This window comes from Clarias gariepinus, chromosome 10, assembly GCF_024256425.1.
Source record: "Clarias gariepinus isolate MV-2021 ecotype Netherlands chromosome 10, CGAR_prim_01v2, whole genome shotgun sequence".
Lineage (NCBI taxonomy): Eukaryota > Metazoa > Chordata > Actinopteri > Siluriformes > Clariidae > Clarias > Clarias gariepinus.
In genome coordinates, this window is record NC_071109.1 from 10,503,764 (window position 1) to 10,525,363 (window position 21,600).

At 40.3% G+C, this 21,600-nt stretch overlaps 1 protein-coding gene across 1 annotated transcript in view; it reads right to left on the minus strand.

The window, feature by feature from the left end:
- Positions 1 to 21,600, minus strand: part of mgat4b (alpha-1,3-mannosyl-glycoprotein 4-beta-N-acetylglucosaminyltransferase B) — a 157,624-nt gene that overhangs the window by 23,223 nt on the left and 112,801 nt on the right. The window contains exons 7-8 of the mRNA XM_053505478.1: positions 19,359 to 19,434; positions 14,401 to 14,515 (exon numbers count right to left, since the gene is read on the minus strand). Of these exons, the coding sequence (XP_053361453.1) occupies positions 14,401 to 14,515; positions 19,359 to 19,434 (191 nt within the window). The remainder of the gene's footprint in view (positions 1 to 14,400; positions 14,516 to 19,358; positions 19,435 to 21,600) is intronic.

Sequence of the window (21,600 nt, forward strand, 5' to 3'; positions counted from 1 at the left end):
TGCGTTGAACTCTTGCCAAGTGAAGCAGTAGTGAGGGATTGAGAGAGAGAGAGAGAGAGAGAGAGAAAGCAGTGGAAAACTGCCACCCTGCAGCTCTAACAGTAATTTAATTTTTTCACATTCATACTTCTCAAGTCCCTCTCAAGAGGTGGAACGGAAAGCAACATGAGACGCTTTAAGCAAAATCACAAACATGACATCACGTCTTGTCCGAGTAATGAAATTACATCTGTTGGGAAAGAAGAGCGATCCTACGTCATCTCCATGGCAACCGACACACACACCTAGAAACGGTGCGGTTCCTAGTATACGACTAGAGAATGGGGTGATTGCAATTATAACAGTCGCCGTTCTGCTACACGATATTCCTGCAGAAATCAACTCTGTATAATCAGCGGATTGAATCTGTTATGTCTAACCACAACCCACTTCCATTAGCCACAACACTCTCCCTCTTTTACACCCAAACAAACACACACAGATCTGCCTGTCTGTCACGTCTGAGTACTCTGCACTCACATCAAACATTGCATTTCCATTCTGCCTTTCCTTTGAAACGATCATATTCTCTCTCTTTCTCTCGGTTCATTGCAATGTATTTATTTTTTGCATGCTTAGATCACTTCTCAACGCATTTCTAAAATTCTTCTAGTAGAATTTCTCTGATCTTTTACGCACACAGTCTTTGGCACCATATTATATGCTGTACCAATTAACAATAAAAAGGAGCAAGTGTGACAAAGTTACCAGAAGAACTCATATTCTCCAGCAAGCTCAGTAAAACCTAACAGCTGTTTTACTTACTGTAACTACACACACTACAGGCAATTTGGGAACGCCAATTAGCCTAACCTGCATATCTTTGGACTTCGGGAAAAAACCGGAGTACCCGGAGGAAACCCACCAAGCACTGGAAACTCCATGCACACAGAGATGGGAATCGAGCCTGGCCGGGAATCGAACCCGGACCCTGGAGGTGCAAGGTGCTACACCACTGTGCCGCCAAGGGAAAACTCATTTCTTAAAATCAGGAGTTTTAGAAACCGATTTGTGCAGTTTTTTTTTCTTTCCTGATTTTCTCCCTAATTTAATTGTGTCTAAATCCCTCCCGTCACTAGGGGGCGCTCCCACATTAAGGCTACTTACTACCATTCAGCCAGGAGGGCCTAGGGCTGTCATGTGTTTCCTTCAAACCACGCGACACCAGCCGACGTCTTTTTTTCGAACTGCTCGCTCACGCACTGTTGGGGTCGGCGTAACACTCCGCGTGCACGAGCTCACAGACGTCCTGAATGGCATAGAGCCGTGATTAATGTGGGAGCACTGAGTACGTCTCATCCCTCCCCGCTGAGAGAGCTCGGCCAAGATATCTAATGCTTTACTCTTTAACTGGCCTCTTTTCTTGATAGTGTTGGAAGATTATAGAAAAAAAAATCTAAGAAAGGGGTCACAGACCAAGGTGAGGTGCTAACGTCTTGTCACCCTTATTCTCGACACTTATGGTTTGAACCTGGGAACGCTCCCTCGGTCTCAGGAGTAAAGAAGTAAAAAGCAACAGCAAGAGTTTGGGAATCGCAGAACCCATCTGAAGCTGAAGCTTTTGCTAGTTTTCCTCACCCTGAAATGAGTACAGTACATTATGAATTATAAGGGCTAGAGCATGAAGCCATCAAAACTCTTGACTGATTCCTACTTTAACTTTGGAGTTGTCACACCCCCAGTATAGTCCCGACCTCAAGTGATTGCCACATGTTTGGGTCATTAACGGAGTTCCTGGGAGGCCTACGGTTCAGACGTGAAGCAGGGAGTCGACTCATGGCTCCGACTTAGTGAGAAAACTTTCTGCCTTGATGGCATCCAAGCACTTTTAAAACACATGGATAGGTGCACTACATAAGGGATAAGGGATTATATAGAGAATTAAGGCACAAGACATAACTGAGAACTGTGTTCTGCTATTGTGCATCAAAGGTCCCGGTTTGACTCGAATGCCCATTGTACAAATGCTCTTTATTTGATCTTGTGCGCTTCAAAGCCTTCCAATGTGAATGCAAAACCTCACGCTCCCGCATCATTTTCTGTAAGGTCCTGTGGGATCCCAGTTCAGATGCAAACCTCTACCTTCTATTTTCAGGATGACTGCATTTTCTCTTCTTTTTCATTAGATAAGCAAAGACACATCGAATTTCCTTCTTTTTTTTCTTTCTTTGGATTAGACTAAGCGCTTATGAAGTTGGCAATCCTTGCATTTTTATTGCTTTGGCATTACCCAGAAGCTACTTTTCTGCCAACACTATTTCATCCAAATATCTTAATATAAAACCACAGAAACATCTCCGGTCTCTTTGTTTTTTTACGACCTTCGCTTTGTAGCAAATGTTGTTATGCACAGGTTTTCAAACTTAGAGCAAAAGAATTTCCAAGGACCCTGTTATGATCACAGCACAGATTTAATTAGAGGAATGATAAGGCAAGCATGTAAAATAAAATGTATTTATCATGACCCATTAGAGCTTTTTTTCTTCTTGAATTTTCCACTCATCCAGATATTGATTGCGTATCATATGTATAGTTTGACAGCAAAATCAGATAACGTTATTAGCAATTCAGAGATAAACAATTAATTTTTCACAAATAAAAAAAAATTATTATAGACTGATAGAAAAGAGTGGGAAAAAGCACAACATTACTGTAATTGCCAAAATGGCTAAATCAGCCTGCAGTGGTGTTTGTGGTTATTCTAGTAATACAGTACCCATGCTACATGTCGTGGTTTGCTTAAAAAGTTCCTAAACTTTTCTTAAAGTTCGGTTCTCAGCCGGAGGTCTAGAGAAAGCTGATTGGCCGAGCTCTCTCAGAAGGGGAGGGATGAGAGGTACTTCGTGCTCCCAAATTAATTCGCGTCTGTGAGCTCGTGCAAGTGGAAGGAATGGATAGCGCTGTCCTCCGAGTGTGTTACGCCGTCCCCAACGGTGCACGAGCGAGCAGTTCAAAAAGATGCGATCGGCTGGCGTCACGTGGTTCTAAGGAAACACGTGATAGTCTTCAGCCCTCCCGACTGAGTGGTAGTCGTAGCCTTAATGTGGGAGCCCCCTAGTGACGGGGAGGAATTGGCCACGACTAAATTAAGGAGAAAATCAGGGAAAAAAATCCGCTATCCACTCCTTCCACTTGCAGGAGCTCACAGACCCTCACAGACACCTATGATTAGGTGTAAAGCAGCGAATAATATGAGAGTGCTAAGTGCCTCCCATCCCACCCCGCTGAAAGAGCTCAGCCAATCAGCTCTCTCCAGGCCCTCGGCTGCGGCAGGCTACAGCATCACCTGGGAATCGAACTCGCGATCTCTGGATAATAGGGCGAGCACCACGGTTCACGCTAAAGTGCCAAATTAAATCCTTAATATCCTGGTACTTAGGTCGTCCTAGAGTGCCTACCATGGTAATGTCACAAGTACCGCAGTTATACTATGATATATTATCTTATGTTCTATATATAATATGGACAATTTTTTTGGGGGACCTATTTAATTACTAGTTTTCATTAACATGAATGTGATTCGAACGTAACCATGAGACGTGAGTCGTAGTCCTGACCTTGACATTATATTAGCAAATGAACCTTACATCATCATGTTTTTTTCAAATTCGACGTTAATGCCGTCTACAGAGGCAAATTAGACGCAGCTTACTCTATCTTACTGAACCATTTTACAGAGGTAAAGCCAGAGCACTCATCCTCAAGCTCAATAGTGCGGTCTTGTGTCTTATCTATATTTAGAAGTTCATTGGTAGCTACAGCACTAACTAGATGGCGCAGCATGAGGAATTCACTGAATATTATAAACTGGCACGATTCGAAATAGATTTCCAATCAGCTGACTGAACAATAAATCACATTAAAGTACATACAATTGAAAGGATGACCATCCTAACAGAAACTGCAAGAAGTCCTTCAGAGTATAGCGTACATAGTGAATAATCGATTGTACACTGGCCTGTGCTTTTAGTGAGGTCAACTTAATAGCATCTTGCTCTCAAGCTGGCGTCTATTCAAGGTTGCGTACGTCCTACGCTGTGTTTGGAATAAACGTTCTACCAATCAGGTTTCCACATAACCATGCTCATGCACCTTTCACTTTCAAACACCCAGACAGAATCCAGCACACACACACACACACACGTAAGACTACACATCCCGTTCCTTTTGACCTTCTCGCTCAGGTACATCATCACTCTTAGACTTGTTAATCCCACAACAAATTTGGAATTGACTTTTAATCTTCCTTTCTTAATATTTGTTTCTTCTCTTTGCTCTCGTTCTATTCCATTTGCTTTAGCGTGCTGTACTCAGTAATAAGATTATAGACATCATCTGAGTTCTGTAACTGCTGTAGATAAAAGATTATAAGATTAAGCATGCTTAAATCTCTCTCTCTCTCTCTCTCTCTCTGCCCCTCCCACATCCTTCGCTTTCTTTTCAATCATGTTACTGTTCCTAAATAGGCCACTGTTTCAACGTGGAGGGGCCGAAAGTGTAGAACACACGCACGGTAGGTCGTTTATGTCAAAATATTTTTATGATGCAGGTTACTTTTTTTTCACAACAACTAGTTGGTCATTTTTTTTTTTAAAAAAAAACCTCTAACCATGCTTGTATACATGGGGCGTTCAAATCAAACTGGGACTTTCTGGAGCTACCGTAAAGACAGAAAGTTCTTTCGGTATGCCAGAGCCATACTGTATTTCATGCCTGAAACGCTGATCTCCCAGGAACTCCTTTAATAACCCAAACATGAAAGGAATCCTTTAAGGTGAGGTATCGACTGCACAGGCAATGTGGCAATAACTCCCAGGCAAGATCCTGTAACAAACAAGCTATGCAGTGGGCAGTATGAGGTCATGGATTCTCCTGCAAAAACAAAACGCCTTTGCTAATCAAACCGAGCCATTGTGTTCCATTTAAGGAAAGGGCCAGAAAAGAAATTCCTGAGAGGCCAGAATTTCATATGTTAGGAACTTCTTTAGTAGACCTTACCTTTAATGGAACACAGTAAAGGAGTTCCTGGGAGGCCAGTGATTTATACTTCATGTTCAATCATGGCTCAGGCATACCCAGAGAACTTTCTACCCTAATGGTATCCAAGCCCTAATAAACGAAGCGCTGGTGGAAGAGCATTAGTGTAGCAGGGGATTATATAGAGAAATAGAGGCAGCTTTTAACTCTTATAACTGTGTTCTGTTATTCTGCACATTCTAAAGTCCCGGTTTGACTTGAACACACCCAGTATTTAAAAAAACTGTATTTTGAGAATATTTCTTTGCATACAGCATACTACTATATATTTTCAGCATGATAACAGAAGGCTGTGACAACGCAGACCAGGCTTATTTAAAGGACCGCTGTCAGCACTGGGTGTTAAGTATAGAATAGACAGAATAAGAAAACTTCCCAGACGCTGCGAGAACCAGAGCAGCATGGACACAGTGTTCTCAATACGAAATGGTAATGTATATCTGGTGGGATCGAATCCAGCTCCTTAAACAGAATATGTGATGAAGTTGTGGTGTGTGTGTGTGTGTGTGTGTGTGGGTCAGTCATGGCTGTCGAGTCGACCCATCGCTACTCCAATTAAACAGTGAGACGAGGCAGGCAGTCAGGGTGAGACGTGATTTTGCGTCATTCTGTCTGGCAGCAGGAAGGACGAAGCTCCGCTAGCCGGGGTGTTGGAGAGGCTTTGCTAACTACTACGCTAACTGACAGCACAGAAAGCAGGAAACCCATCGGGGCTTATTTGCTTCTCTGCTCTTAAAGAACTCATTTTTGTATAATGAGATGACTTGGAAATAGATTTTAGCATTCATGACAGGTGACAGGAAGATATAATTAGAGATTTGAATGCTGGTACATGCCAGCTGGTGTGTGTGTGTGTGTGTGTGTGTGCGCGTGTGTAGGAAATAAATCAATTTTATGTTTCATTTTCAATACCACACTGGGAAAAGCTTACAAAGGAGCTCAGAACTGAAAGAAGGAAAGCAGAAGAGATTGGGTGTAAGTGTGTGAATACTAATACATTAACATGAGAGGGAAAAAAAATCAATACATAACGAGAGCAAGTACACTCACTGCCCCAGGCGCAGTCCCACCGCCCCATACCACCTCAATCTAACCACCCTTGAGATTTCCGTAGCAGTGTTAATATCTACAGAACAGGATTTTTGAGTTTTGCATTAGTGTTGAAAATTGTCCCTAAATCAACCTGAAATTAAATTAGGACATGAATATAAATCGCCTACCCTACCCTACACCTTGCAATATCACCGTGCTGCCGTGTTTTTTCTCCGCTCTCGCTTAATATGACGGACAGCTACATAAATTAGCTCAGTATCCAGTTAAGTTACATAGTCGCAAACAGAACTGACAGCTGGATTCATTCCGTGCTGAGAACACGCATTTTTTACGAACAGATCTTGACCTGTGACACGCTATGGGATGCCTGTGGACATATCCCGGCTAAAGACACGGCCCCAGCTGGATTACACTGGACTAGCGCGGCAGACAAACACATGATGGGGTGTTTATGAGCAGAGCTTTACAAGAAGAAGCGTATTCTACAAAAAACTTAAAATGCGTAATCTACAAAAACTTAAGACACTGCAGTGTACCACAAACCAATATTTTCTAATTATATACAATATTTTCAGTTTGTAAGTTAATGTATAAAATGTCTAAAGTCTAAAGTCCACTATAATGTATGTGTGTGTTGGGGGGGCGGGATGACTTGGCATCACCGGTTTCAGTGAATCATTCCCGGAAGCACAGTGATAGAACATGGCTATCCTGTAAAGAAGTCCGGATTAATCCTAATTACGCAAAATCCCCAACAAAACAGAGTTCACAGTCCAATACAGTGGAAAACAGCTCTGGCGTCCGGGATCCCCCTCAAGATTTAAAGGTGCAGAGACATGCGAGATTTATTTCCTTAGGTGCGATTACAGTTTTTGGCCACATGATGGCAGTGTGGGGAAAGGGGACAGATTTAATCAAGTGGATTGGAACTTGTTTGTAAATCGAGGACTACCTGTGTTTCGTAATCTAAGCCCTGGAATATGGCCATGATATCAGTAAGGAAAAACTCTATAGATGTAATAACCTGGTCACATTCAGGTCATCAGCTGACTTTATTTTATTGCCACACATTATTGTGAGACCAAGTAAAGCAACCTCCGATTACAACACTGCCTCCAGAGGCTTGTACTGTACAGCGGTCACTATGCATTAGGGCTGAAACGATTCCTCGAGTAACTCGAGTAATTCGATTACAAAAAAACAGCAAGAGAAAACAACAGAAATTGTCAGTAAAGGCTTATGGTATGCCTGAGATGTAAATTTTGAAACTTTTAGTTCCAAATGTTTAGTTGCACAACTTAGTGTTTTTGTATAATTATTTATTTTAATGTGTGTTATGTGCTAAAATGCCCGTCTGCCACGGATTGCCCCCCCTACATAATCTCTATCAAATATATTAGGACACCACATTTAAGAATTCATATTATTATTATTAAATATATTACATTATTATCATCAAATATATTATTACTATTATAATAAACCCTAGGCACGTGACAAATTAATACACGAAAATTAAGACGTGTAATACAAATTTTCATGTAATGTTTATTTTGTGGCACATTTATTTTGCAGGGGTTTGTCATGTAATACAAAAATGTTTACACTAAATAAATAGTTTATTATGAAAAATTACACGAAACGATTTTTATTATAAAATAAGCAATATAAAAATATACATGTTGTAGATGAAATGATAATTTATATATTTTTTCCCTATACAACATGTCTTTTTATATAACTTATTTTATAATCAAATTCGTTTGGTGCAATTTATAATTTGTAAATCATAAACCTATGAATTTATGTTCTAATATAATATTTGATAGAGATTATGTGGGGGGGGGATTCGTGGCAGGAAGCATTTTAGCGCATAACAGTGTACCTTTTTTTAGTTTTTGCATCTGAGAAAAGTATTGTGAATAATGACAATGTTTATTTTTGACAAAAATGCTGTATGCATTTAAAAAATAAAAGTAGATTTTTCTAAAAAAAAATAACCAATTAATCTTTGTTTTTCTTATATATTTTACATTGCTGTTTAATTAAGCAAAAGTACATTTTATCTGATTACTCGATTAATCAATTTCATTTTTGGTAGAATAATCGATTACTAAAATATTTAATAGCTACAGCCCTACTATGCATGAAGGATGCATCGCTTAAAGCACTTTCCTTCTTACACTGATGCACCATCACTCTGAAATAGGGTTAAACTGAACTCATTGGACCACACATCACATTGACCATCACATTGTATGTGTGTGTTACTTTCACCATTAAACATAGCAGTGATTTCTACTGCCGGGTGTTTTGCAACGCAACTTAATAGATCATTTAAGTCATCACAGTTCTTTCACAAAGTTGATCCTTTCTGGTTTTAATAATGTATTAAGGAATTTTTAAATCTCCTTAGTTGTTTTCTTTGCTTGATGCAAACCAATGATTTATAACGTTTGAAACAGCAACTTTTTTTTTTTTTTTTACCAGGCAGTGTACATTACTATAAATATTATGGAATGTCTGTGAGATATGCTAGTTATAACAGCTATAAAAGGTGATTTCCCTTACTAGACTCGTTTTTTTCTATCTAAGAGCGCAAAGAAAGCGGAACAAGCAAAGTTCCTGAAAGGTTTTGCTGTAGTGGAAAACTGTTACACAGCACTAACACTGTTAAACACAGAACAAGAAGTTTTACCATGTCAACAATTCATTGTTCATCATAGGTCACGTACACTGTTGGGTAAAGTAACTAATTACATTACAAAATTACTGTCATTAAAAAATAAGCAGCTACATTACAGCGTTACTTTCTGATCAAAGTAACTAGTTTGAGTACTTTTCCATTGCAGAAAATTAAAACTCCTTTGATTCCTCATGCATGTTGTTTTAGTCAAGACCTTTATAATTATTCTACCATCATCACTCAGCAAAGTTTGGCCCATAATCTGTTACCTACTAATACCCCTATCTCACCTACGCGATTTTGCGCGGTAGCCGTAAGTATGGTTTATCATGATTTACCGCGAGTTTTGGCGCTGTGATTAGGTTTTCCTCTTTCTGCGCGTTGGTCCTCATATAGTCTAACCGCATAGGTGAGAGAGGGGTATAACAGCAGGACTAACAGAGGGGGCGGGTTATCGGAGGCGGGGCTTGTGGGACGACTTTCACACACACAATAACGGATTACACTTTTAAAAAAATAACTAAATAACTGAGTACTTAAATGGCGGACCTGACTGAGTGCATAATGCAAACCTTTATGCATGACCAATCAGATTTAGGAATACAACAGCACTGTGCTAAAACACAAGTTGGTCCTGATGCACATGGTTGGATGTTATGAATAAGTGTCTGCCCTGGGAAACCATTGGTTTTCTATTTTCCATGAAACCCTTTTTTTTTCTTCTTTTTTTTTTTTTTTTTTACCCAACAGCAAAATTGAGGTTAAGCCTAAACCTCAATATGTTACCCTTGATATATAAAATCTCTCTCTGTTCTATTTCTGAGCAGTAGGGGGGCAAGGTTTTCAAATAAAACCTGTGGCAAAAAAATACGCCTAAGGCAATTGCTGTGTGCTGTGTACCAGTCCCTCGCTGTAAGGAGCATCAATGGTCACGCAAAACTTGTGGGAATCTACCGGAGGCACAAAAAAAAAAAAAAAAGAAATTCCACGAAGCCAACGCCAATACAAACTGCCTTTGTCTCTCTGCTCCTACAACGACCGGTTGCATCCGAGCTGTTTATTTAAATTTAATCAGAGATTAATCAACATCGACCATGTGCTGGAATCAATTTATTTTCCTTCCACTAGAGATCACAGACAGTAGAGGAAGCAGACCTGTCCGCGGTGATGCCGATTGTGCTCTAGTCATTATGTCATCAGATAGAAACACGTCTGACTGAGAGGAAAGAAGCTAAGACTATGCTAATACCCATCATCACTGCATATGGTTTTCAGGACTGACTAAATCACTGGTAATTTTGAATTGTGTTACTACAACTACGAAAAACATCATACTGCCGCATTTACCCTAAGCTAAGCTTGGCAGCGAGTATTGCTAACATTAGCAAAAGTTAGTTAGCGGACATCGACTTACTGTTCCCTTAATGCTAAAGAGGGTGTTTTTTTGCCTCTGGATGAAACACCGTGAGATTCTTTACCCACCCAGACGTGACAAGCTTCTTATGCTTTTAAATGCTTTGAGGCACTGAGAGATTTGGGAAGTTCTCTGGCAGTTTATGCTGAATCAGCAGTTCAAGTGCAAGCACATAAGGATCACAGTCGATTTTATGGATTTGTCAAAGTACCGTTTATTCTCACTGAAACAACAAAAGCCAGCCACAAACATGACAACCTCGACAGCAACGTCACATGACCGTCACGCTATGAGATATTTTTTTTTCCGTTTCCAGAAACAAAACCCATGTGGTCTCGCAATCGATGTCATCCAATCAGTTAGCCGCGGTAGGAGATCCAGCATCAATCGCTCTCGTTACGATAATTAGCCGCCGTATCAAACAGAACACGTGACGCATCGATTAGTCCGTTTGTCGATTCGTTAAAGGAGAACGCACTTCAGATGTTCATGTCTAAAGCCTTTGGAAATGCAGGATTAAAGAAAAAATTCCTCAGAGAGCCAGAAATAGCTGTGCTGAAATGATTCAGTGCGGAAGTATTGGCTCAATCTACAGTTGCTAATTAAAAAGTTTAGCATGTTGGAGTAGATCTCTTGCTGTGTTCTGAACAGGGGTCATGACTAATGAAGTAAAAACCGTTGTAATGTGTTGTTCATGTTTCTAAAAACAGTAGCAAAAAGAGTTAAAGTTTAAATCTTTTTTTTTTGTATTAACGAGTCACTGTGTTCGATGAAAAAATAAGAAATAAATGAAAGAATGATTAGCAGGGATACTGATTACATCCTGATAATATGGAGGGTACAGAAATCAAGTGTTAATTAGACATGCTAGCATATAGGCTAGATCTTTAAAGTACTGGGTCCATGTTACTGTAGGATGTATACACACACGAACGCTTGTACTGATATAATCCATTGCCTCCAAATGGCCCGGACAGCATTTTATTATTATTATTTTACTGAATGTCAATATGTAACGGTTTTATTTAATACTACTTATACTGTAGAACTTACAAGGATGAGTCAAAAATTATCCGCACTCTGGCTGCGAATTTATTTCACTTTTTTAAATTTCATTTTTACTTTACTTTAGGTTCAGCTGTGAGCCACGAATGCAACGCTGTCTTCTTGCCTTCATCAGATGTGAATCTTCGTCCTGCTTTCCTGAGACCAAGCAGATGAATGTCCGAAAGAGCATGATCGGGAATAATGGGAGGATACTTTCACACCCTAAAACAAAGTTGTTACAGCGCGTCGACAGTGTGAGCAGAAGTATGCGGATATGCATCATCATGCAAGATCACAACGCCCTTGGATAGAGAGCCTTTATTTGAAAGTTTAGGTTTTAGCCCTTTAATAAGCGTCTCACTGTAACGAGCACTGTTGATTGTCGACCTTTGTCCTGATAATGTTCCAATACTGGCCCTATAGAATCACAGAAAACTGTAAGCATCAATTTTTCCAACTCATGGTTGAGTTTTGAGCTTTCTCTTGGTCGGCGATTGAGGATGTTTTCGTTCCAGACTCTGCCGTTCACTCTAAAGGCTTGTAGTGATAAATTTATGTCTCGTTACCAGTAATGATTCTCTTTAGGAAACTTTCAGTATCGGTCCGAATTTTGTTTGACGATATCCAAATGCCTCTGCTCGTGCTCTTCTGTGAGTTGTTTCAGCACTTCCTTCATGCAAATCACAAGTTGGGAATCCATTTTTACATTAATTTTTACTCAGGGTTACAAATTAACTAATGTAGCACGTTCACACCTGAACAGCAGTGACCGGGGAGACAGTAGCCTTAAACGGAAAGCACTGATCAGACAGCAGTTTTAATGTAACCGGAGTGCGGAAAATCTTTGACTCGCCCTTGTATATACCTATAGATTTTTTTTATGTTGTATTAATTGTGCTGATCACGGTGAAGAAAGGAAGGGATAAGATTTCCCCAGCAGGGTGCCTTCCCAATCCAAATTACAGCTGTAGACCGCACACTAGTCATGAATATGCATAATCAGATAACCCGGTGCTCATTAATATTCATTAGTGAGCACGTGTAAGTTGTTCGACACTGAATCTGAAGGCCAGAAAGAGAATAAAATACCTGTTTAAAATATCTAGGTAGCATATTTAGGTTAATGGATGGCATGTCTGTGTGTGTGTGTGTGTTCTGTGAACACAACCTGGGAAGAATAAAATCCTATATTTAAGTCAATTTCCGCATATACAGTACATTAAATGCTTTATCTACAGGAGTATCACACCTAGTGTCCATTTCAGGCACAATTTCAGTTTGCTCTGCCAGTTCACATACTGTAGCTGGAATGCATAAATTTTTAATAAGAGCTGTTGATTTAAAGGTTACATGACGCAAATATTGATTATTTTTACTCATTCTGAGAATAACAGGCTGACTGTAGTACATCACACTAGTCACGCACTATAAGGGAATGTACGTACAGTATAGCAAGCATTGCTGTAAAGGAAAACACGCTGCCAACGTCTAAGAATATAGAAGAGTAGCATCAATATTATTTACTATCTGGCAAGTTTAGTTGAGCCTGTGCCCATATTAGCCTCAAATTCCTGTTCTGATGCTGTTTTCTGATAGGAGTAGACCATAGTTGTACAGCCTGACTGTTGTGAAGTGGCTACATGGTTTAAACCTGGGACCATTCTAACCAGTAAATACACCTTAACCATTGAGCAACCATTGCCCCTAGTTGATAGTTGTATGTGATTTGAGATATAGTCTATGAACTGCTGTATGTTGTTTGCAGCCACAGATGGCGTGTCTTTACGAGTTAATTTTTTGCATACTTTTTTTGCGCATTCACTCACTCACTTCCATGCACACTCACACAATACGGGCAATTTGTGAACACCAATCTGCTTGGACTGTTGGAGGAAACCAGAGGACCCGGAGGGAACCCATCAAGCACGGAGAGAACATGCAAACAGACCCAAGACGGGAGTCGATTCTTGACCCTGGAGGTGCAATACAACAGTGCTAACCACTGCCACGTTGAACTACAGTTTGAAAGGTCCCAGGTTCAAGACCCTTAACCCTCAACTGCTCAGACAGTTACATTTACATTTACATTTAGGCATTTGGCAGACGCTCTTATCCAGAGCGACTTACATTTTTATCTCATTATACATCTGAGCAATTGAGGGTTAAGGGCCTTGCTCAAGGGCCCAACAGTGGCAACTTGGTGGTTGTGGGGTTTGAACCTGGGATCTTCTGAACCGTAGTCCAATGCCCTAACCACTGAGCTACCCCTGGCCCAGACAGTTGATAATGAGATAGTTGATATCTAGTTGATATTGCTCTGGATAAGGGCGTCTGCCAAATGCCTAAAATGTAAATGTAATGGCTAACAAGCCTTTTCAGACAGCGGAGTATCCTTGGAGGACTCAAATATGAGGAACAAACCAACTTCCCTCAGACTGAAAAAACCACTTGGATGAGTAGTGAAACGTATCTACCTAAAAAAGAAAGGAGTCCAGTTTCTTCCAGACGGCTACATAAGTTTAGCTTGAACACTAAGTCACATGACCATAAAATGCATGTAGATGTTACGTGTACAACTAACTTTGGTAAAACTACTGTATAAGAACCATCAATTATCTGATACGTCATTATAAATGGTGCCTATAATTTATTGTTCTGCATTTTTAAGACTCTGCATAAATTCTTTTCCAGTAGGATATAATGGAATCTGCACCCCCATGTCCATTTGGACAGAATAATATACGCAAAATAACTTTAAGTTGTTTTTTTCCTACTAGGCACGTACACCACAGCAGAATCGTTCCAGATGCATGCACATACAGTATACAAATTACTAACATCCCAGAGGCGCTGTGGTCATAATTGCATTACCCAACACTCCCAGACCAAACTATTCCAATCGGAATAGGACTAAAGATAAATTCTGTGCATTTGTGACTTTTGTATTATACACAGAGTTTTCATTATTGTTCAATCTCAAATGTACTTATTTCACACAGGCTTTTTTTTTCTAGTGAAAAGCAACTACAGAGTAACATTCATAAGAATGAAATACAAGAAAAGCCCATTTTCAAAGAATATGCCCTTTTAAACTTTAGCTTGGCTGAGTTTGGTTCAGACTTACCAATAAATCCCAGTTGGGAGAATTCGAGGATCATCCAATCCTCCGAAGGCTGCTGGAGAGCAAAGTTCTTCATAGTGGTGAAGTAATTCGGCCGAGCCACAATGTCATCCTCTAGCTGAAATAAAAGAACGACAGAACGGAGTGCTACACGTTAGAGAGAACCCAGTTCACTGAACAAAAAAAACAGACTTATTATCTGGTTATTTAAAATATATCTGTTACGTGCGCATTTGTCTCCCCATCCTTAGGCTGGCCTTGTGATGCCTAATTGCTTAGATGTTATTTGTAAGTCAGACATTTCCACACACACACACACAAAGCTATTTAAACACCAGACAAAAGCCTGGGAGAGACAATAACAGACCCAACGGGAGCCGAGCATGGTTCTGGAGAGAAAGATGAGGTAATGGAGGGATGAACAAAAGAACAAAAACAGGATGTTACCCCCGATTTGCTGCCATCTTTGAACATGAGCCATATGTTTACTGCAGTTGTAACCACCAGCTTATGGAGCAATTAACACTCTGTGTGATGAATACCAGATGGCAACCAGGGGAATCGGTGTCATCATGCATGTGCATCTTCAACGCTGTAAACGTTGTAGTTTTAATTAATCCGTGTTTTGTCTTGGACTGACATCATGCAAGTTCATGGACGGCACTGTGACACACGGCTTCCTGGGTTTTGGCTCGGGTAACCACAAGAGAAAGATTTTTCATCCTGTCTAGCAATGCTTTCACGGTCTTTAAGGAAAGATTTTATAAATCTGATATTAGACTTTTACTTAGAAAATAGTTGTATCGATTAATTTCTATAATAAATAAAGTGGCATTTTGTGTAAAATGATCTTTAGTCATTTTTAGATATTTTTTTAGTTTTTGTACTCTCCAGGGCTTAAAAACAAGAGAAATTGTTTTTGTTTTTCCCCCTAATGTGACCTCATAAAAGAAGACACCCTCCCCAGCAGTTCTCTGGTAGAATGTGGCTCAGCAGTAGCTCATTTACATACACAGGGAAACAGCGTGATCAGAAGGAGGAGTGAAACAGAGTGAGAGTTGTATTTCAGTTGGAGAATTAACAGACCCCTATTGGGGGAGCTCTGAGAACTATTTGTTAAGTAGTACAATATGGGATCTTAAAGATCCAGTACTACAGACGCAATGCAAACAAAGTTGACAAGACTTGGTATCAGACAGGCAACTATAGTCCATACAGCTCTAATCATGTTTTATACACTTTTTAAACATATTTATATATTTCATATACTTTTTCAGATTTAATTTTTCTTATAAATCATTTGAATGAAATAAAGTTGGCCTATCACGGTGTGCTATCTGGGTCTAATTTAATTTTCGATTTTCAACCTTGCCATTACCAACTGAACCAACGTCGTGCCAACGTATGCAATTCCGTTGGCCCAGTGTTGACCCTTCAGCATTGTGCTATCTACTGTAAATAGGACACCCTACTTGTGGTTTGCACAAAAGAAGAGCAGCGTGCAGTAATTTTGTTTCTTTGTGGTCTGAGGGTGTACCTGGTGTCGAAACAACTCACAGAAGAGCATAAACAGAAGTGTTTAGATATCTGCAAACAAAATGTACTCTAAGGAAAGATACCAAGAGAACATGGATTCATCACTACAGTCCATCAGCCTGTGAGTAAACGGCAGAGAATGGAACGGAAACATCCTCATTTGCCAAGCAAGAAAAAGTTCAAAAGTCAACATTGCTTGCATCCTTCTGGGATTCTCCAGAGCCAGTATTGGAACATTATCAGGAGGAAGGTTCAGCAGGCAACAGTGCTCGTTCCAGTGAGACGCTTATTGAAGAGCCTAAGCCTAAACATCGGATTAAATGCAGAGGGCGTTGTGGTCTTGCATGACAATGGACTTGCGCACACTTCGCAACTCCCACACTGTCGACACTTAGCAAAAACTTAGTTTTGAGATGTTAAAGCATCCTCCATATAGTTCTGATCTTGCTCCATCAGACATTAATATGTTTGGTTCCCTGAAAGCAGCCCTACGAGGACAAAGATTCACTTTTGATGAAGAAGTGAGGACAGCGGTGCATTCATGGCTCACAGCGCATCCTAAAACATTGTTTAACGAGGGAATACGAAGGCTTGATGGACAAATTGTTTTGAAAACCAAAATCATGATTATGATTATGTAAAAAAAATATATTGTCTTTTAATAAAAAAGAGTTCGGATAATTTTTTACTCTCCCATGTATTTGAACTTTATTTTATACGATTTCCTTAGCTTTAATTCACAAAACTCTTATGAACTCTATTTTACTTTCTTTTCCAAACTTTTTTTTTGCATGATTTAATCTTTTTGTTGTTATTATTACTTATGTTATGCTGTTGTTCTTTGAAAATATATATATATTTTTATATTGTAGCTGCTGGTCATATTAAACCCTTACATGATTCGTAACACCATCTTCTTTAATTTTACTCATATTGAGCTTCATTCCCTCTCTTGCCTTATCGGAATTCACTCAGAAATTCATTCTTAGTAAAAGTGGGAGAGTCATAAAAAAACAACAAATCTTTGTGAGGATGCCGTAACTACACAGCACGTTTACATAAGAGCTAAAAATGGGGTGTGTTCACATCTGTTCTGTTCGCATCTGACGCATCAGATTCCCAACTTCCTGAGGAAATACACAGGAAACAGTTACAGAGGACTTTCAACATTCTCCAACTCTGTGTGTGTGTGTGTGTGTTCCAGTCAAATCATCTGCATACCATAAATATCATCCATCATCTTTACTTATTATCAGCATGCCTGTGTCTGACAGAAGCACATATCAAAACAGATCCTTTAATCCACTAGATTATGAGTATTTTAAGGAGCTGTTTGTCATTTTCAGAGCTCCCAGCTGCCGATGAGGTGAACTACAATGGACATAAATTCACTGATGAGCTCCTCTTCCAAAATGACTCGAGTCTACTGGTGAAACTCCACTTTCCTTCATGATGCTGCTTAATACAATAAGCAGCACTGAGCTGATCTGTTCAAGCTGTTTACACTGCTGTGAAAAAGTATTCGCTCCTTTTCTGATTTTTTTCTTTGGCACATTTGTCACATCAACGATTCAGATCATCAAACTAATTTTAATATTACACAAAGATACAAACCGGGCCCTATGAGAAAAAGTAATTGCCCCTACAGTAAGTCTAATAAATAACCAATGTAACTGGACACACACCTTCCAAAAAGTTCAACTTTTGTTATCTTATCAGTCAACAGAATATTTGCCCAAAAGTCTTGTTGACTCTTTACTGAGCCAGGTGAGGCCTGCAGTTCTTTAGATGTTGTTCTGTGTTCTTTCATAAGCTCCTGGATGAGTCGTTGTTGTGCTCTTGGAGTAATTTTAGGAGGCTGGCCACATCTGGGAAGGTTTACCACTGTTCCAAGTTTTCTCCAATTTGTGGATAACTGGCTATCACTGTGGTTCGCTGGACTACTAAAGGCTTAGAAATGGCTTTGTAACCCTTTCCAGACTGATACATGTAAATTATTTTAATCTGCTCTTGAATTTCTTTAGCTCGCAGCATCATGTGTCACGGTTTTTTAGCTTGTTTCACTTTGGCAAGCAGGTTCTGTTTAAGTAACTTCAGGTATGGTAGTCATCAGGCCTGGGTATAGCATGTGAAATTTAACTCAGTTTTCCCAAAAATGTAGTTAATCACAGTTCATTCATGATTTAGGAGGAGGGGCAATTACTTTTTGACATAGAGCCAGGTAGGTATAGACATGAAGGTATGAATGAAATCATCAGTTAAAAAAATGCATTTTGTATTTACTCTGGTTATTTTTTGCAATATTAAAATTAGTTTGATTATCTCAATCATTTAAGTATGACAAACCAGGATGGGGGCAAATACTTTTTCACAACATTGATTTTCTGGGCCAGAAAAAAATCTATACAGAAACCAGAAATGAAACTAATAGATATAATAATAATAATAAAAAAAAATGCAACAAGGTTATGCTAGTAAATTGAACTGTACTGTAAAGGACTCCAAAATACACCTCCAGGGTCCCGGTCAGGTTTAATTCCCACCCCTGTGTGCATGAAGTTTGCATGCTCTCCCCATGCTTGGTGGGTTTCCAGTTTCCTCCCACACTCCAAGGACCTGCAGATTAGGATAATTGACGTTCCAAAATTGTCCGTAGTGTATTTGTGTGCCCTGTGATGGACTGGCACCCTGTCTAGGGTGTCCCCTGTCTCATGGCCTATGTCTCCTGTGATAGGCTTCAGGCCCCCCGTGACCCTGTATACAGAATTAAGCGGTATAGATGATGAGTGAGTGAGTGTAAAGCATAAAGACATTGGCTGAATTAGATTGTAATGATTTGTAATCGTGGAAAAAAAATTATTGTAAATTTAATTCTATACCGCTCATGCTAAGTGTGCATACACCAAAATAATACTTCGGTACTGTAATGAAGTGCAGTTTCTCAAGCATGGGTTATATGCCCAGTGTGCTAGTGACAGAGTTAGACTTCCTACAGGACAGAAAGTAAAGACTGCTGTGTCACATGTAATGAAACCGTACCAGTAAACAAGCTTCCTGTTCAATTTACGCACGCACACACACACACACAAACGTCCAGACGCACGCACGCACGCACGCACCAGCTGCCTTCCTTTCGATGAAGAGGAGGGGGAGTTAGCTCTTCAGCAGCTATTTTGTTCAGCATGTGTGCCGCACAGCACATTCAGCACATCCATCTGTTACGCTTCATATAATAACACTGCAGTCAGACTGCATTCAAGAGGACTGAGCTCTTTGTTGGTCTTTGAAGCGAGCTATAGATCCTCGATATTCCAAGATCAACAACACTCCCCGGCCATTTACTTTTCCCTACACGCACATCTGCGCACAAGCACGGGCAAGAACACATAGAAAAGAACCAGGAGCGTGTGGAAAAAACGGCTTACCTGCACATAGTAAGTGCCTTTGGATTGGGCGTACATCATCAAGAAGCAGTAATCCAAGTTCTGCTTGGTTCGCCATCTGGAGGACCAGAACGAAGAGAAGGGTTTAAAAAAAGAGTGTGAGCAAGCCCATGATTAAAAACATACGCGTCCGGCTTACAGATGAGCACAATGAGCGATTGTGTAGTAATCATGCGGTTCTTGTGCATTTGGAGAACATATTAAGTTGTTTACCTATACATGGACAAACACACGTTTGTTCGCTGTAAGTCACACATACATACATTAAAATATTGTTTCAATCATCTCTTTCAAATACAAGGCATTGTGTTTCTCACACACTAATATTTCACTCACTTGTTAGTATACCACAAGCACCATGCCTTACACTGGGTTAGGAAATGCAACATGGACATACAGTGGGTTTGAAAAACATTGGTATCATTAAACTTTTCCATATTTATTTTCCTATTTACTTTAATACAGAAGATTTAAAAAGGATGACTTGTACAATCATTGAACAATCGTTTATAATGGCAAAGCTGTCTTTGTTGCAAATTTATCAATAATCAAAGACTCATTTACATAAGTATTCGCAAATATCCCATTTTTTTGTCATTCAAATTGGTCAACAAATTCACCGTCCAATCTTCTTGTGTAGTTAAAAAAGTACCTAAAGTAGCCCATGGCTTGAGCGTGCCAGATTGTTCTGACCTCTGGTCTTGACTGTTGCTTGATTTTTGATTCACTTGCTTTAAATAATTTACAAATTAGTTACTATGTAGTTATAATAATATACCCATTTATGATAGTAAATGGTATAATGTGCTTATATTAATCAAGAAATGTTTAAAAATGTACATTATTCACATACCTAGGTACCACCTACTGTATATCTCACAATTTGCTATGAAATGTCAAGGCTTGACAAGAACTGCTATGATGAACAACACCCTGGATATCCATGGTTTGGGTACTTGTGATAACATATCTACGAATCTACGTAAAGCAAGGAACTTGGCATATTTCTCGACCGATATTTCTGGATCCAGCAGATGTTGACTGCATGAGATCGGCGCTAAAGAGTCTAGCCGCACTTTTCAAAGTTCACCAGCAGGAGCTGCTCAACACCAAGCAAGACCTTGCTGACATCACGACCCAGCTCCAACGGGCAACTCTTTCCAACGTCAAGCAGGGCCTCCCACATACAACAATGAACCATGTCTCCCCGCCCCTCCTACCCATGAAGGAGATCCAGGCACCTGCCGATCCGCGTCCACAGCTCCATCGCCGCTCCTTAAACAACCCTGACCTCTCTCAAGACACCGTTTTGTTGGAATCAGGAAACCGAGAAAGCCTTCTTGGAGCTCAAGAAACGGTTCACGTCATCCCCTATCCTCATCACGCCAGTCAGTTTGTTGTCGAGGTTGATGCTTCCAGCACTGGGGTAGGAGGCGTACTCTCCCAGAGGTCCGCTCACGACAATAAGCTGCATCCCTGTTCCTTCTTTTCACACCGCTTAACCCCTGCCGAGGAAAACTATGGCATCGGTGACTGAGAGCTCCTAGCTATCAAGCTGGTCCTGGAGGAATGAAGACATTGGTTAGAGGGATCGGAGGTCCTGTTCCTGGTTTGGACCGACCACAAGAACCTTGAGTACCTACGAGGTGCCAAGAGGCTTAACTTTCGCCAGGCACGGTGGTCGCTTTTCTTCGCCAGGTTTAACCTCACCCTTTCCTATCGCCCAGGGTCCAAGAACTCCAAACCTGATGCCCTTTCCAGGCAGTTTCCGTCTACCCAAGGTCCCACTGCCTGTAACACTATCCTCCCTTCCTCGCAGCTGCCGAGTTAGATATAGAAAACAAGGTCAAGCAGGCCCTGTCCCACGAACCAGGGCCCAGTAACGTACCCACAAATCGCCTCATTGTACCCCGTACCCTATGATCTCAGGTTCTGCAATGGGAGCACAGCTCCAAGCTCTCCTGCCATCCTGGTGCTATTCGCACCCTGACTCGAATCCAACAGCGTTTTTGGTGGAAGGAGGATTTTATTTGTGGCAGCATGTGACGTCTGTTTAAGGTTCAAGCATGCCAACACTGCCCCTGCAGGTTTTCTCAGACCGTTACCAATTCCATCCCACCCATGGTCTGACATTTCACTAGATTTTGTTTTAAGACTACCCATCTTCGACGGCCACATCTGTATCATGACTGTAGTTGACCGGTTCTCCAAGGCAGCTCACTTC